Here is a 17,750-nt window from a genome sequence, read left to right on the forward strand (position 1 = left end):
TGCCCCGAGGCGATGGGATTACTGCCACCGCGGCGTGCCGAGATGCTCCGAGGCGACACGATCACTGCCACCGCGGCCTGCCGAGATGCCCCGAGGCGAAGCGATCACCGCCACCGCAGCCTGCCGAGATGCCCCGAGGCGACGCGATCACTGCCACCGCGGCGTGCCGAGATGCTCCGAGGCAACGCGATCACTGCCACGCATCCGCAGGATGCCCGAGACACAGCGTGTTTGGCATCCTTTCGCCTGATAAACTTCTCCCATCAAGGGGGTTTCGCAGAACTGCATGAAGAAGAAAGGTAAAGCTGGAAACGGCACTCGAGTGTTACGGTACTACATAATGTGTAAAAGCGCTGCCCAGCTTGCTCTCTGTGATCTCGCATACCCCAAAAGCCGCGATCGCATTACAGACTTTATTCGTGCCTGCGATGCAGGCATATTCGCGCATGGGATGCCCAACGCGTCGCAACCTTTCCTACAACATGCAAAAAAACCTGCAAAACTAAAAATATGACCGGGTCCAATGCCTGGCATCCAAACGAAAGACAGCAGCACGTGATGGCTGCGATGATCCGTAAACGGCGAAGCGCGGTCGTCTGCGTCTGAACACATACAGTTGCTGTACAGTTCCCATCCCACGCCGTCGCCTTCTTCAACCACAAGACGGCGCGGAGGGACCCCAGAATATACAACACGTCCAATCAGCAAAAATACTCGAGCGACGCTGACAGCCCGGCAGACCGAGCGGTAATCACCCCGCCCGCACCAGCGCCGCTGTCGTAGCATCGGCAGCGTTTCTTCGCAAACTGAGCCTCCAGACGCCGCTCGCGTCAGGCCTACGCTGGCCAGACTAGACTGGTAAGCGACAGCCACTCCAGCGCAAACGCAACGATCAGCCAAGCGCACTACGAACAGCATGATAAGCCGAAGTTCGCTCCACCGCTCTCGCGCTCACGATCGCCGATAGCGCACACTGCGCGGATCTCACAGCAGAGGAGTGCACTCTCCGGGCCGGTGGGCTGTCGTCCGCGCCGCGGGCGGTCTCGGCACGCGCGGCCCTCAGGTGCCGCCTTCAGAGAGGCCCGACTGGGCCATCCGCACCACGCGGTCGGACGACACTGCGCACGGCAGGCGGGGTCAGCGCCACAGCACGCGACGACAGCAGCAACACCCCGGTAAGGACAGTACCATAGACCGACACTCCGCACGGCAGGCGGAGTCAGCGCCACAGCACGCGACGACAGCAGTAACACCCCGGTAAGGACAGCACCACAGACCGACACTGCGCACGGCAGGCGGAGTCAGCGTCACAGTACGCGACGACAGCAGCAAAACCCCGGTAAGGACAGCACCACAGACCGACACTGCGCACGGCAGGCGGAGTCAGCGTCACAGTACGCGACGACAGCAGCAAAACCCCGGTAAGGACAGCACCACAGACCGACACTGCGCGCGGCAGGCGGGGTCAGCGCCAGAGCACGCGACGACAGCAGCAACACCCCGGTAAGGACAGCACCACAGACCGACACTGCGCGCGGCAGGCGGAGTCAGTGTCAGAGCACGCGACGACGGCAGCAACACCCCGGTAAGGACAGCACCACAGACCGACACTGCGCGCGGCAGGCGGAGTCAGTGCCAGAGCACGCGACGACGGCAGCAACACCCCGGTAAGGACAGTGCCACAGACCGACACGAGCACGCCCCGGCACGGACAGTCCACGGGCCGGCGTGAGGAACGTCACGGTAAGAACGATCAACGGACCGATATAGCGATATGGAGAACACCACGGAACGACGAGTCACAGGAGAGACACTGCAGTAGAGATTGAAAACATTCGACTGACTGAAAGTCAATGGCCCGCCGCCGTATCTGTAAATTGTGCTCACGAACGCAAGATGTGAACGACTCGACAATTGTATTCTTCTTGGCCTTGATCGCTGCATGGCTAATGAAATAGCAGGGTTGAATGACGTTATTATGACGCCACAGATACCTGGGTGACCTTGACAAAATTTCCCTGAAAGAAACTGCACATCTTCGCGGGCGTGCACCTCAGAAAATAGAGGGGTTTAGGTCTTAACTAGGGCAGGGCTGTGAACCGCACCAAATTATCTTCAAAATGGCTGTATCATTTCAAAACCCGACACAATGTTGGAACACTCCCTCTAGCGGGCAACATTACCAACAGCCAAGCGCGGGCGACCAACGGGCCAACATGAGAAAAACCACGGCAGGAGCCGTTACATGAGGAACACCACAGAATGGCTCGTGATCGTGATCAGAGTATATGCAAACATATATTAGTTGAAAAGAAGGCTATCAAAATTATTAGGCGATTGGGGCTCTGACTAACACAAAGTGTGTGGCTTGCAATTTCGTGTCCCTTTTTTACATGACAGACCTGCATGGTATGGATAGGAACATCAAACTGGTGAAGAAAACTGCCAAAGAGGCTCGCAAACAACACACAGACAGGTTGAAATCACTTTCCACCGCTGCAGTAACCTGTGATCACGTCTACGCTTTGGGCTTTGACCTCGCGGTCAGCACGTCACCACTCACTGTTGATGTCGTCCAGCATGAACTGCCGCAGGTCATCGGTGGTGTTGGTGCTCATGAAGAGCACCTCCTCGGCGCTGAGCGCCTCGCCCAGCTTCTTCAGAGCCGACAGGATCTCCAGCTGGCGACCACGACGCCGTATCATCAGGCCCTCACGCCCACTGGCGCCACCCGTCCAGCTATCACCAGCGCGGCGCTGGGCGGACCATCGAAACGACACGATTTGCCCCACAGGCAGGGACCATCTAGCAAGATCTACATTCACTAAACTCATGGACAGCACGAGCTGGCTTTCACTGTTCTTGGGGCTTACACAATGTTTAGTGGTTTCTGAACATACAACAGTTTCGGGTGTGACTCTGTCTTTCTCGTTGCGTGCATGCCAGAACGATTATTTTGCGTCATACCACTTACAGAGATCGACAATAACCCAAAACTGAATAAAGATATAGCCTCCGTACAATACCTAGCTAGGCCGTATGGATCTGTTTGCTCCCTAACGTTTTACAGCATAACGCACTCGGTGGGATAAGAGCGACATCCAGCTATGGAGGGAATAGTCGTGACGCCCAGCTCCAGCCGCAATCGCTGGCTTCCCGCATTGTTTGCGCGGCGGTAGATACGACGCCAGGGCCGTCGTCCCCACTACCAAACGGCGTCCACAAATTGCAGCCTACGGCGCCAAAGGCAAGCGCGTCATAATAGTTCCCACGGCTTGAAGTGTAGCCGCGTGCATGTGACGTAGGCACTTGGGACGTCATAGGGAGCAACCCAGGTCGTACTTGGGACAATGGGGAGCATGGTTCAGGCTGCAGTCACCAGGAGATGCTGATGTGATCGCCAGTAGACCCGACACCGAGCCGTGACCGCTAGCCGGCTCGCCGTCACCCGGAGACGGCAGGCCCCGAGCGCCCGAGCTCGCCAGCCGCGCAGAGGTCCCGCAACCACCCGCTGAGAGGCCCCGCACCCGCCCGCCGAGAGGTCCCACACTCACCCCCCCCCCCCCGACAGACCACGCACTCACCCGTCGAGAGGCCCCGCACTCACCCGCCGAGAGGCCCCGCGCTCACCCCCCCCCCCCCCGAAAGGCCCCGCACTCACCCCCACCCCGTGAGGCCCCGCACTCACCCGCCGAGAGGTCCCGCACTCACCCCCCCCCCCCCGAGAGGCCTCGCACTCACCCGTCGAGAGGCCCCGCACCCACCCGCCGAGAGGCCCCGCGCTCACCCGCCGAGAGGTCTCGCATCCACCCGCCGAGAGGCCCCGCACTCCCCAGCCGAGAGGCTCCGCACTCACCCGCTGCTGAGCGAAGGCCTCGTCGGCTAGCTTGCCGAGCCGGTGGTCGCGCGTCAGCTGAGCCAGCCGATCGCGCAGCCCCTGCGGCTGGCGACGCGCGAACAGGCCGATGATCTCGGGCGTGCGGAACGCCTCCGTAATGGCCGCCTGGATGGCCTGCGGCGGACGGGCGCGGTCACAGCAGCGGGTGGGGGGGGGGGGGGGAGGCTCCTGGATACCTGTGTCGCAGATGCACGCGTGCTGAAACGAGTCCCTGCGCATGAACCGACGTGGCACACTTCTCCCGTCGGCTGCGGCGGTCGAATGGTCGTCGGTCCCGTCCCGTTGTCTTATGCCACATGAAACACGTTTCTGCTGTACATATCATCATACAGTGTACAGCATGCATGGAAAGGAAATACCACTGCTTATGGTAGCATGGAACAACAGCAAAACAGAATGTGCCACCAAAGATGAGCTAATCGGTGTACTTACCAACTGAGTGGCGCCAAATTGATTTACCAAGGAGATATTCCCTTCACTGAAGTCACTGAGCTTCTGCTGGAATTCCTTCAGCTGCTCAATAGTCTCTTGGCGAGTTTCATTGTACTCCTCTGCATCCAGTTCATCCCTGGGAAACAGCGAGCCACAGTATGAGGTGGAGTAGCTTTTTACGAGCTCTAAATCCAGAAAATGTATTTGAGATGCAACCACTTATTTGTGTGCAATGATATAACTGTTGCCTCTCTCCTTTTGCACACCAAGTCACTATCATTTACCTGTGTGAAAAATAGTTTGGCTATGATATTCACGAAATCAGACCAGAAAATACAGACAAAACTGCAGTGCTGAAAGCGATGTCATGTTGAGTGCACATATGTGTATCCAATGTGTATATGTGCATCTAAGTGCATGTGGGTATATGTCATGTGCATATTAAGCAGATTTTGCCCACTTGTGCCATGCACCCATGAGCAAGCTGACCCAGACAGAGCTGCTTCAGGCTAATAATTTTCATCTGTCCTGGATACAATCCTGTAATGACATTTTTGAGCAGCTCACTTGTCATGACTCAAGCCACATTAATGAACAGAACACTAGTGCTGGTACATTTGGTTGTCACATGAATGAATTCTGTCTTGGCTGAATGCAAATTAGGTTGCTTATTCTATGAATCCCAACACCAACAAGTGATATGAACAAGTCAGCCCGAATGGTTGGAAAGTTCCAGTCGTGCTGCAATGAACAATACCATCAGTGCAGTGGCAATACTGTTATGGTTGTGGCACAGGTCATACAATGCATGAGGTGTGGAAACAGTAGGGTAAGCTATGCAGTGCTTATAGATATGACAGCAAGAACAGCAAGGAAGAGAAAGGGAAGTATATGCAGAGTACCATAAAAACAACAATGGTGGTTGGATTATGAGCAAGATGAGGTTTTCACCATTACTACAATCTAAACTCAGGACAAAAAAGCTGGCACTCCAAAGGTACAGAATTCTTTCCACCATCTCTCATGTTAGGTGCATGCATAATTTTAGATGCACATGCACTGCCAGAGTTATTAACACCAACTTACTTTGAATCTTCCAAGTCTTGCAGCTGAGCCATAAGGCGATCAAGTTGGTCGGACAGATTTTTTTGCAATTTCACTGTCTCATTTACTCCACGAGAATCCATTTTAGCTTGTTGTAATCAACCTCCTGATTAAAAGGCACGTGTCAGTATATGCTGAATTAACCATAACCACTGGAATTGAAATTGACAACTTACTTGATATGCCCATAAGTAACACAAATTTCAGCTTCTGAGCTTCTGTCTGAGGAGATATACTTTGTCATCATAGCAAACAATACAAAGTACATCAAACAATATGGAGTGCTCATCTCTGCACCTGAATGACTATATAATGTTCCTGCAGCAAGGCCTTGCTCTTGGCCACTATAGCTGTGCCAACCATGAAGGCCTGTTCCTTGGTTACCATTCCCTGCATTGTACCTATGAAGAATTACCAGGTTGTAACACTGTGTTAAAACATTTATAACATAAGTATTCATACTCAGCTTTTGAATTTGGCACAGCAATCAGTTGTTTTATAGTACTGGTGCTACTGATATAACAACAGTGCAAATTGCCTCTTGACACACCTAAACATGAGATCATCCAACAACAAAACCTGACAAGTCAACCATTACTCAGATCAAAATCACTTTTGTATAAAGCACATTAAGCAAGGTCATACTAGTCTCTCGGAATACTTCAATGATATACATATTTGCATTTATTTAAACATCTCTTTCAAAAACAAATCCTCATAAAACTAAGTGCCACTGAAAGTCACCTAAAAAATTCCACCCTGAAATTGTGAGATAAAAACTTTCACCTGATAACAAAAAATGGTCTAAAAGTTCTCACCACTTATGCTGCAAAATATCCCTGTGGACTTCGGGGCCACAAGCAAGCACATACCAGACAAGATAAGAAACCATTACTACAGATCTGAAGTCAAGGCTTTTCAATTTTTGTCCGAGGAACTCTTTATGTTATCTTATATAGCTGCCATATGTACAGCAAAAGTCTTGGGTTGATAAAAATTGGATCATCAGGGAAACCTAATTTTTTCACCCTTCAGTTATCACATTCAACCTAGCCCCAGGCAGAGGAGCTAGCCACCACACTTGAAGCAGGATCAGACCTGCCCCAAACATCCTGTTGATCAGCTCGCTATCTTGTGCAGACTGGCACAATGTGCAATCACACCAAAACTGACTTTATAACAATTCAGTCTTAAGAGAATCAGAAACAGTAGATCCAGCCTGTACCTAAGGGTTAATAACATGATTGAAACGCGCCCAAGTGAGCTTGAAATTTCCGATACCTACTTATCTAACTCCCCAACCACGCAAGACATGTGTTAATGGTTGGGATAAGCTAAGAACACGCTTAACCATTTCATGTTGTTCTTCAACGAAATGATAGACAGTACATAACCAATTATCTTGCCATTCAACGACACATTGGCCATTACTCCTGCCACGCCATACAATTGTGGGCAGTATCAATATTGTACGGGCTCATCACGCATCCGATCATATACCTTACAACACGCCCGCCGATCTCATGAGTCAACTTTACAGATTTCCGCAGTTTTCCCGATGACGTTTTGCGGGAACAGCACTTCCACGGAACAGACGCGCCGATAATGTCATCTCATTTGTTTGGGTAATCGGTGCACACTATTTTACTGCATAGCATGCGTGGCCGCGACCAAAACGCGCCTGACCGCGTCCAATCTGACTCAATCACCTGTTTGCTCGCAGTGTGTGATCTACTTCATAAGAAATGTCATGGCGACCTCGCTTCGAATACTTGGAACTAGAAATTGGCAGCAACGTTTACACGATGTCACGCTTATGGTGCCGAGTTGGCTTTGCTTTATTGTTTGACTTTGTTCCGAAGCACCGAGTCGGTTCCCGAAGCCGTGACGAGCCGCACCACGCATCACAGTCATAACTCCAGGACCTGTCGCATATTGTCATACATTTGAATGGCAAAACCCAAAGAAAGTGACTGTTTAATTATACCTCAGCAAGATGTCACAGATATCCTCGGACGCCGTGCTCAGCGCTACGGTGTTTCAACGTGAGAACGAGCCAAAATGTGTTTGTCCATATCCAAGTTATACAGGCTCCCGCCCGTGCAATTACTGCGCATTATCATACCGGGAATACGCCCTCACGACCGCGCCCAGCGGAATCGGTGCTCACAAGCGTTTGAATGTAGACGTGGCCAGCGATGCGAAGGTGGCGCAAGAGGCGGTACCCGTGCGCGTCCCCGCATTTCAAGATACGGATCCATCGGAGTAACGGAACCGGCCCGATCTACCCGTGGGCGAAAGGCCAGGACATGATACTTTATCGAGGCGCATGTCAGGAGACAGGTTTGAAACCATTATGGATTCGCCGCATAACAGTCTGTTATCATTTTAGGCCTCGGACAATGCCGCCATCGCATAATACGCGCGTCACTAGCGTGCCTAAACGTTGTTGTCACCAAGCCGCTCAGAAACACTCCGTAAAAAATGGTATGTATTCGGCACGAGTTTTGGCGGGAATGTTTACAAGTCATGCCACCACAGTAGAAATCGCGGCTGTTCGCTATCCTAACTATCACTTCTTCTTGAAAAATGACGTAATGCTCTTGGTACCGACCGCCGACTTCGCCAACGCCTTCTGCTTCGCATTCTGAGGCGTCGCGTCCTGGAGATGACAAGCGAAAAAGAGGTCAATGGACACGGCCCGGGGCCTGCGTGGGTTCAGAGAAGTGGGCGGCATTCTCCATCCGGTCTATGCGGAGAGCATTATGAGCAGCAACAGCACGATGATAACACACGCTACTGGCAGTCATGGCGTACTCGCCCACCACGCAACATTTGAATGGGATCCCGAATATGATGCAAAATATACTGCGTCGACAGCCCAAGGGCAAACAAGTATCCCACCAGCTTTACAACGTCCGCGAGCCAGCTGACCCAAGCCTGTGTGTCGCACACCGCCTCGGCCCCCAACATGGTAGATGTGCTGGGGAGAGACGCCATTGCAGGGAGCCGGATCGGTCGCCGACGCCGACGTGGGGACTGGCTACCCAGACACAAGGTCAGAAAAAGTCGCTTCCCGCCGGCGCACGAAAACGACACACATCAGCCGCATCGCCAAGGACTTGGGGCAAGGGGAGGGACACCGTTACCGGCACCCAGTGAGCTTGCAACGACTGGTGCCAGGTCTAGTCATAACGCGACCTCTCCACTGAAACCAGCGCCAGAGGAAGGCGAGAGCTGAAGGGCCGGTAGCGAGGCTTAGACGGCAGCGCCCGCGAGTCAGTTACGGCTTCATAGCACCCATGACTGCAGCGGAGAGCCTATGACGCCCTCCAGCCGGATCCCTCCCCACACGCTGTACAGGCAGAGCAGGCACCGCCACCGGCGTACCTTCTGACCGAGCGGCGTCGGCTGGCCGTAGTCCTCGAGCGGGGTGAGCTGGGCGCGCGGCCGCTTCCTGGCCAGCCGGTCTCCCTCATCCGACGGCTGACTGCGGGCCTTGCGCTCGGGCAGCTGCAGCCGGCGGCGCAGCGCGGTCCCCAGCGCACCGCTCAGGCAGTCGGACGTGATGCCGCAGGCGAACTCCAGGTACGCCTCTGCCGGCAATGTGGCGGCGCGACTGAGCGGAGCGGCGGAGCGGTGCCGCGCGCGACTCGGACGGACCGTGCCGCACACTTGAGCGGACCATGGCGGCGCGATTGAGCGAGCGGTGCCGCACGCGGCTCGAGCGGACCGTGCCGCACACTTGAGCGGACCGTGGCGGCGCGACTGAGCGGAGCGGCGGAGCGGTGCCGCACGCGACTCGAGCGGACCGTGCCGCACACTTGAGCGGAACGTGGCGGCGCGACTGAGCGGTGCCGCACGCGACTCGAGCGGACCGTGCCGCACACTTGAGCGGAACGTGGCGGCGCGACTGAGCGGAGCGGCGGAGCGGTGCCGCGCGCGGCTCGAGCGGACCGTGCAGCACACTTGAGCGGACCGTGGCGGCGCGACTGAGCAGAGCGGCGGAGCGGTGCCGCACGCGACTCGGGCGGACCGTGCCGCACACTTGAGTGGCCCGTGGCGGCGCGACTGAGCGGAGCGGCGGAGCGGTGTCGCGCGCGGCTCGAGCGGACCGTGCCGCACACTTGAGCGGACCGTGGCGGCGCGATTGAGCAGAGCGGCGGAGCGGTGCCGCACGCGACTCGGGCGGATCGTGCCGCACACTTGAGTGGCCCGTGGCGGCGCGACTGAGCACAGCGGCGGAGCAGTGCCGCACGTGGCTCGAGCGGACAGTGCCGCACACTGAGCGATACGGCGCGTGGTCCCGGGGGGCCGCCACCACGAGTGGCTGGTGGAATCGCTACCGGAGACGGCCCGGGAACCGCTACACCTCTCACAAGGTCTGAAGGACCAGCATCTCACATGACACGACAGAGCAGCACCCGGCACCGCACAGTCGTACAATCCAGCGTGGTCGGACTGAGAACGCCGACATGCTCCAACTCACCATATGCCGAGACCTGGCCAAAGAACTATCGAAGCAAACAGACCCTACGCAACAGGCCAAACAATATACCCACGGCCCCAATAAATAGAACAAGCAGGACTATGGTTCCGATACACGTTTACAAAGAACGTTTTTGTCGGAACGGGCCACGCCCCGAGCGAGCTAACGTCCGCTGATCGTGGCAGCCGCGCGTGGCGTGCTTCGGCGGCCGTACCATGTCCGGCGTCCTGCCGCGCCACCTTGACGAAGCTGGCGGCCTGGCCGCTGGTGCCGTGCAGCCGCTTGGTCTCCAGCAGGGCGGCCAGCCGGCGCGTCTTGCGCTCCAGCCAGGCCAGCGTCCGCTCCTCGCTGTACTTGAACGCTTGCAACTCGGCGTCCCCTGCAAGCACCAGCCGGCGCGTGTCACCGCCGGCTGGCACACGCAGGCAGCTGTGTGGTCTGAGGTCTGGCATGTGCTTGTCTGGTTTGGTTTGGTTTGGTTTGGTTTGGTTTGGTTTGGTTTGGTTTGGTTTGGTTTGGTTTGGTTTGATTTGGTTTGGATTGGATTGGACTGGTTTGGTTTGGTTTGGTTTGGTTTGGTTTGGTTTGGTTTGGCTTTATTTTTTTATTTGATTTGATTTGATTTGATTTGACTTGATTTGATTTGATTTGGTTTGGTTTGGTTTGGTTTGGTTTGGTTTGGTTTGGTTTGGTTTGGTTTGGTTTGATTTGATTTGGCCTGGCCTGGCCCGGTCCGGTCTGGTGGTCTGGTCCGGTCTGGTCTGGTCCGGTCTGTCCCGTTCTGTTTCAGTCTGGTCCGGTCTAGTTGGGGCAGGTCAGATGGGTTCAAATCACGACTAGTTCGATTAGAGCTAGTCGTTGGGTGCGCGTCTGAGTCCAATCATCCGTTGACATTGTCGTCTGGCCAGAGCGGCATATCCGAGTGCCGCACACTCTTGTGTGCTGACTGGGGTTTTAGGGCAAGCCAGCCTGGTGTTACTTTGCGCCCTTAACAGATAAGCGACTACCTAGGCGGGTAAATGGCCACAAATATGATATTACTAAAAAATGAGAACAGCTGAGCCGTGGCAAATGCGCCGGAGTCGTCCCCAATGATGCCTGAATAGGTAACTGGACCATCTCACCCAAAATACCGTAACCGGTCTTCACTGAAAGGGAACATGAGTAACTTGGCGAACTGCAAGTGGTGCATCGCAGCGAGGGCAGTGACGATGTTCTTCACCACACAGAAGACAGCCATGCGTGCCGTGCGCGTCAACAGTGCGTATTCGGCAAACGACTACTTCTCCTCGTCTCGCATCGCGTGGGCTCGACGGCCAGAGGCCCAGCTGTGGCTTGATGGCTTTCAGCTTACTGTTTGCGGTGACGTCCTATAGACGTCGCCATTTCGCTTTAATAAATGCCGTAATGGCAGAGAAGAAGTTCCTGGCCGGCAGGGGCGAAGTGCAAGTGCAAGGTGCATGCGCTGCCCGTTTTGCCGCCGCGTCGGCCAGCTCATTACCTGCGATGCCCGCATGGCTGAGTATCCAACATGGGACGACAGTTTTAATCGCACTATCCAGCGCTGTCAGGCGACTCAAAACGCCCTGTATAATGGGACACGGCGAGTTACAAGCTGTCAGAGCCAATTAGCTGCTCAAAGAGTCAGAGAGGATCACCTGTGAATTGTCTTAACCAACTTCGATGAAGCACAGCCCCCTGCCAAACCGCTAAGCGCGCCCCAACAATACCGCTCGTCGTGATTTGCGTCCTCCCCCGCCCTGAAACAGACGCCACGCAGACCGGGCGTCGTAGGCCGTCGCTGTGGCGCGTGGCGGCGCCGCGGTCATCTCACGGCCACGCACCCTTGCTCTCGGCGATGAGCGCGAGTCGACGGCTGTCGACCAGCTCAGTCAGCCGACGCGCGTCCGGGAACTCGCTGTCGGTCAGCAGCTGCTCCAGCTGCTCGGCGTACTGACTCTGCAACATCGGCGGTCGGCTCAGCCGCCATCGCAAGAGACACACGCGTCCGTGCTGGCGAATATCCACGGAGCATCCCCGTGTAATACGGTAGCGGCACGGAAGAGTTGCGTTCACACGATCGTGGGGACACGACAGCAACAGTGCAAGCTTCGACTGACAGTATCTGCGGTGGCAGCGGTAGCGCACGCGCGGCCCCGCCGGGCTTCGGTGAGGCGGGCCGGCCGCGAGACCTTAGGCGAGCTCCCAAGCTGGCGTCCACTCACCTTCTGCATGTACGACAGCACGACGAAGAGCGGGTCGAACGGCGTGCAGACGTGCATCTGCCCGTCCGTGACGTCCACTCACCTTCTGCATGTACGACAGCACGACGAAGAGCGGGTCGAACGGCGTGCAGACGTGCATCTGCCCGTCCGTCTCCACCGCCGAGCCGACCAGCCACGACCTGCCGGCGCAAAAGACTGTCACACACGATCACTCACAACCTGCCAACGCCGGAGATCGTCAGATACGGTCAGACACGGCCCGCCACGCCGGAGACTGACAGAAACAGTCAGGCACAATCTGCTGGCGCTGGGACTGTCAGACACGGTCAGCCACAGCCTGGTGGCGCCGGAGACTGTCAGATGCCGTCAGTCGCGGCCTGATGGCGCCAGAGACCGTCAGGCACGGGCAGACATGACTCGCCGATCCACCACATTGTTAGACGGGCACTGGCTGACCAAACTTCAGGGCGCATTTCGGCATCTATTCAAAAGTTTTTGTATAATCTTAGATGGTTCTAAAACTTCTATAAAACATATATGCGTGCATTCAGTAACTTCCAATTATATAGAAGTTGTTCAATGCAGCTAACCTTTCTGACAGTTATGCCAAAAGGAATAAATCTATTAGTACCGTTTTATATCAGTATATAACTACTCACGCAGGTGTCAAAGCTGACAAATCTGCTCATCCGTGTCAAAATTTGCTCTAAACTTTGTATGACGCGCATATCTCGCACACACATGGAAATCAAGGCATGTACACAACTCAGCCATACAGCCTCCTGGATGGTCAGATCCCACTTCAATACCTAAGTTGCCCCGCGGGGTCGGTACTGCCGCTGGTTGCCACATGCTGGGACAAAACACGGTCAGGTACGACCAGCAGATGTTAAAATAAAACACTTGGATGCCCGGTACTGCCACTGGTTGCCACCCGCTGGTACAAAACACGGTCAGGTACGAAAGGAGGGTGTCAGAAAATAAAACACTCAGATGCCCGGTACTGCCACTGGTTGCCACCCGCTGGTACAAAACACGGTCAGGTACGAACGGAGGATGTCAGAAAATAAAACACTCGGAGGCCCGGTGCTGCCACTGGTTGCCATCCGCTGGTACGAAACACGGTCAGGTACGACCGGCGGATGTTAGAAAATAAAACACTCAGATGCCCGGTACTGCCACTGGTTGCCACCCGCTGGTACAAAACACGGCCAGGTACGAACGGAGGATGTCAGAAAATAAAACACTGAGATGCCTTCACCTCAGCGACATTAAACGCGAGACACAGCCACCCGTTATTCATTTGTGACCATGAGCTGACTGAAATATTCTGTATTTCTCACATGTCCTGATGAAACATTTCTAGCTTTGTTCATCCAGTACCCACTAACACATTTTGTCAGCTATTTTCATGGTTTGCATGTTCGTATTTGACGAAATTTTAGTGTGGATGTGGCAACTGGCTGCCGCGGACCACACGCTGCTTTTTCCAAGGTGCTAGTGGGTTATTCTAGACACGTGTGCATTTTTTGTAATCCCGGGATCGGGGATATCTAGATTAGCTTCAGACGTGGTGCAGGCGCACCTAACCGCTGCGGGATACATGCTGCTTTTTCAATGTGCGGGTACACTTTGTATTTGTTATGTTTGGCTCCGGCGCTCGTTCCGGATATGCGCGTCAGAAAAATATACAGGGGACGGCCCTTTAAAAACACCGAACCCGTCACACGCAAAATAAAGTCGAAGGCAAAGCGTGGACAGCACAGTCCCAGTATAGATACAGTCACCTGTCGAAAGGACACTAAGACGGACAAGTGTTGGGAGACCGTATCGGCTTAGCGCGCCGACTGCTGGGCGCTCGGCGCCTGTGCCTCTACAAAATGTAAGCCCGGCGGAGGTATCGCCGGCCCTTCGGCGACCTTTCCCTGAGATCCCCGGCCCTTCTCTATGCTTTATAACCTTGCGTTGTATCTAACGTGCCTTAAAGAAAAGAAAGTCCTGCAGGAATGTTGAGACTACGTACTCGGGCATTACTTCTGATCCGTTTTATGCCACGCACTCCTGCCGTGCTTGCATCGTCTCGTAGCAACCAGAATACCTAATATGCCAATGTGTCGCTCATGTGTGGGGTTAAATCGCGTGCTGACCCTTGCCTGGCGATGTTCAATGCGTCTGGATGGACCGTCTGAAGGACAACAGCAGAGCAATGAGTAATATGCGCCCTGGATTGTTGTTCCATGAGGCAGGACGCGTCGTAGTCCGGTCCACGTTTTGACGTCTATTCCTCCATCTTGCATAGTTCATACATTGAGTACAGCTTCGGGCGACTGCGAATTGTCCACGAGTTCAATCGAATGTTTGTCATGACGGGCTACACGCGTCACCGATGCTTGACCATGACTCGTCGCGGGTAACGATGGAGGTAGGCCTGTGCGGCACACAGGCACAGCCTTACACCAGGTGGCTACTTTTATGGGGACAAATCCGAAGGCGTACAGGTGTACGGTTCCGCTCACCGTTAAAGGGGTCTGATTGTCGCACATAACCTGCAGACTGTGTGCACCGACCACACTACAGCCCCCCCCCCCCCCTCTTAATATGAACGGTGACAAGCATGCATAAGACAGTGTAAACGCTTGAATGCCAGTTGCAGAATGCCAGTAAGGTGACGTTTGCTGCCCATGCTAGAGTATTAAAGCATCTGTTCCGTAAAAGCCCACATATTGTCGGCGAGCCAACCTTTTCGGCACAGTGTTGCAGTATTCGGCCACTTGCGTGGCAGGGATGTTAACATTTGTCATGCTATAACACCCCGACTTTGGGCTCACAGCGTATGGCCACTCCCCTTGCTCAAAATCGGCCAGCCAATCAGCATCGAACCGGGCGGCTATCCAATCAGCACCTATGCGCCTCAGGCTTGACAACTGGGCTGAGTAGGTCAGATATTCGAGTCCGGGTCAAAGGGCAACGAATTAGCGCCAACGAAGTGCGTGCGAGGATCGCCGAAGTCAGAATTCTGGTAGCATAAATTTGTATTTACATCCTGCACACCCCACTGGACGAATTTTGGAACGCTGTTTCGCCACCATTTGCAGTCGCTCCCAGTAGGTTGGTTTACGACAGGGAATTGCCCCGATGATAATTACCTGCGAATCAATACAGTGGGCCAACCATCCAACAGCCGCCATTGGTAATGACATGTGTAATCAATCCCAACAAATACTATTATTGCCGGTAGACGTATTTCTCTCAAGGTGCTTTTCTTTCTCAGGTTTATAATCAGTAATTAGTCACTGTTTCTAGACTATCGTAGCCCGCAGTGGCCGCCAATCGTGCTAGGATGATGGGTGGGCGATGTCAAATATTCTGAGTGGCTGAGCGCACCGCAAATCCCCAATGGCAGGATCAATACGAGAGACGAAAAGAGGGTCAAACGCCGCCGATCATTCCCGCACGCACAGCGAACCTAACAACTGAATTAGCATGTTCATAAACGTGGTTATTCCGATGACGTGACCCCTATTACCTCCCTGATTAATATTTGTAACACCTATTCAAAACATGGTGCATCACACAGCGCCATACGCGAGTTCTTAACTTCAATAATCATATGGGAACGCCACCTAAGTTATGAAGTCAGTTCAGCAGCGCTTGTTGCTTTTATGCAAGTTGTGCTTTGAGAATCTTGTGATTGCCATTTTGTGTCAGTCAGGAATGCATCTATCACCACATCAACATTGCTGAGAAATAAAGAGCCTTTATCCTGCTTATGTTGATGGCCAGCAGGACGAATATAGCCAAGCATTAGAGTAAAAGCAAGAGAGCTGAAAAAGCACAACCAAACAAAGCATGCAATATCACCTGATAGTGGAAAACCACATGTGACATCTCAGCTAGTATGAAGATACTGTCAGTGAGTTTACAAGGAAAGCAATGAACACAAACAAAAGAATAAAAAAACTTGAAACCCATGTGTAACATACTGATACAGTATAGGGAATGCTGCCTCAGAGTTAAGTAGGAAGACATTTCAAGAATCATAAAAACCTGTGTAACAACCATGTTAGCAACAACATACCTGGGACTGTTATCACAAATTTCAATCTGTAGCATATCCTTTGAGTCTGAGTCAAGCAGAAAGCCAGTGGCCCCTCCAGTCCTTGGGTGTCTCAGTCGCAGGGCTTCCAGTCTCCTCTCCTTTGTTTCAGGCTTGCTGGCACCTCCTGTGGCTGCAGAACACAAACATGCCAGCCAAGAAGGTAGTGCTTTCCTATCAAAACATCAATGCTGGAGATCAGCCCACCTCCATCCCTAAATGTCCCTTAGCTGGTTAGAAAAATTGTCTTTTTTAGATGTTTTCATAAAAATGTACACTTCAAAAGAGTTCTCAGATATCTGTTTGCTCTTGATAGCATTCAAATACACCCCAATTGTCAAATTACTGTGCTGTTTCAGATGACAGCCAAGACCTGCATGAGGAAAATCAGATGCCAGAAATCAGAAACAACTTGAATGCCTTTTTTGTTCTCAAAAATGTCTATCACCTTTTAAGCCCAACCTCTGAGGAGCTTTTTAATTTCTAAGCACTTAACAAAAACTAGATAATTTGCATTCTGTGGCAAATTTCAGGTGCAATTATCAGCTTGCTGACAGCATAAAAAAGCAAGGCACATTCATACTGCTAAGTAGGTACCCTTGGTTCATCAATTCCACCATGTGCAGGAAACTCAATGCAACATTTGGAATTGGCAAAGCCACCATATCTTGCACACATGGTTTTGACACAAGTAATAAAGGAATAAACATTGCTCACAGCTGGCAATATTATCTGACATTGCATGAAAATCAACACCTAAAAGGTCTCGAAGTTCAACAATTTGGTCTATGGTCTAGAATTGTACAATCTTAAGGCAAAAGTGTGCAGGCAGGTACCTACCTCTGATGATGAATATCTTGTGTCTTGTGTCAGACATTCTTTCACGCAAAATTACTACTGGGAACGTCACTACACTAGCAAAGGTTGGCCTAAAAAGGGAGGGAAACTAGGCACCTCAAAATTGCCAGTCAATGCAGCTCAATGAAATGGACATATAACCTATATGTAACAGTTGTAGAACACACGGGTTAATTGGGCATTCAAGTACTGAAATGGAGATGGGAAGAAGCAACACGGAGAGCTTCACAAAGACGGGTCTATTGTTCAACCGAACTCCACCAAAACGTGGTTCCAAATCCCTGAACCGCGAAATTTGCGAGCCTGGCGACCCTTCCCAGCGGTTTCCCTCTCCTCCCGTCAACGCCCCTCCGGGGCAACAGAGCACTGTGTGGATCTTCCGGTTATGTTTGCGGTCTTATCTCTGCTTACAAATCCTACCATATTGGCGCATACATGCGTACAAAATTCTGTAAAGGATTCCCCTTATTTTGGGCATATTTTTGGAGACTAGAAGCAAAAAACGCGCAAAGCAAAAAATCGTGTCTTATGCACTTTGGGACATGATAAACAAACAGTGCATCAAAATGCTAGGTGTTTGGGGAGGGATCACATTTTCGTTGTTTCGGTCATACGTTCATGGATAAATTGATAGTCCGCTGGCCTCGG

General features: G+C 53.0%; 2 protein-coding genes across 6 annotated transcripts; both read right to left on the bottom strand.

Annotated features, from left to right (window-relative positions):
• Nucleotides 1–399: 399 nt before the first annotated feature.
• On the bottom strand, nt 400–7,013 carry LOC119110661 (protein LZIC). 4 transcript variants are annotated; one of them, XM_037234558.1, is made up of 6 exons: nt 6,935–7,013; nt 5,417–5,540; nt 4,331–4,466; nt 3,857–4,012; nt 2,564–2,681; nt 400–1,118 (listed from the first exon to the last, which is right to left on the bottom strand). In XM_037234558.1, the coding sequence occupies exons 2-6, from the start codon at nt 5,515–5,517 to the stop codon at nt 1,060–1,062; spliced, it is 570 nt and encodes a 189-aa protein (XP_037090453.1). In that variant the 5' UTR covers nt 5,518–5,540; nt 6,935–7,013; the 3' UTR covers nt 400–1,059. The 4 variants fall into 4 exon arrangements, with proteins under 4 accessions (XP_037090453.1, XP_037090456.1, XP_037090454.1 ...); XM_037234561.1 differs by having other exon boundaries at nt 6,973–6,994; XM_037234559.1 differs by lacking the exon at nt 6,935–7,013 and adding an exon at nt 6,908–6,929.
• Nucleotides 7,014–7,912: 899 nt separating this feature from the next.
• LOC119110545 (ribonuclease H2 subunit B) lies at nt 7,913–17,469 on the bottom strand. 2 transcript variants are annotated; one of them, XM_037234414.1, is made up of 8 exons: nt 17,085–17,469; nt 16,227–16,377; nt 12,288–12,327; nt 12,149–12,205; nt 11,768–11,882; nt 10,138–10,302; nt 8,825–9,030; nt 7,913–8,096 (listed from the first exon to the last, which is right to left on the bottom strand). In XM_037234414.1, the coding sequence occupies exons 1-8, from the start codon at nt 17,119–17,121 to the stop codon at nt 8,007–8,009; spliced, it is 861 nt and encodes a 286-aa protein (XP_037090309.1). In that variant the 5' UTR covers nt 17,122–17,469; the 3' UTR covers nt 7,913–8,006. The 2 variants fall into 2 exon arrangements, with proteins under 2 accessions (XP_037090309.1, XP_037090308.1); XM_037234413.1 differs by lacking the exon at nt 12,149–12,205 and having other exon boundaries at nt 12,231–12,327; nt 17,085–17,468.
• Between the last annotated feature and the right edge of the window lie 281 nt (nt 17,470–17,750).

The sequence above is a fragment of the Pollicipes pollicipes genome, unplaced genomic scaffold (genome assembly GCF_011947565.3).
Source record: "Pollicipes pollicipes isolate AB1234 unplaced genomic scaffold, Ppol_2.1 Scaffold_7231;HRSCAF=8579_pilon_pilon_pilon, whole genome shotgun sequence".
Classification (NCBI taxonomy): Eukaryota; Metazoa; Arthropoda; class Thecostraca; order Pollicipedomorpha; family Pollicipedidae; genus Pollicipes; species Pollicipes pollicipes.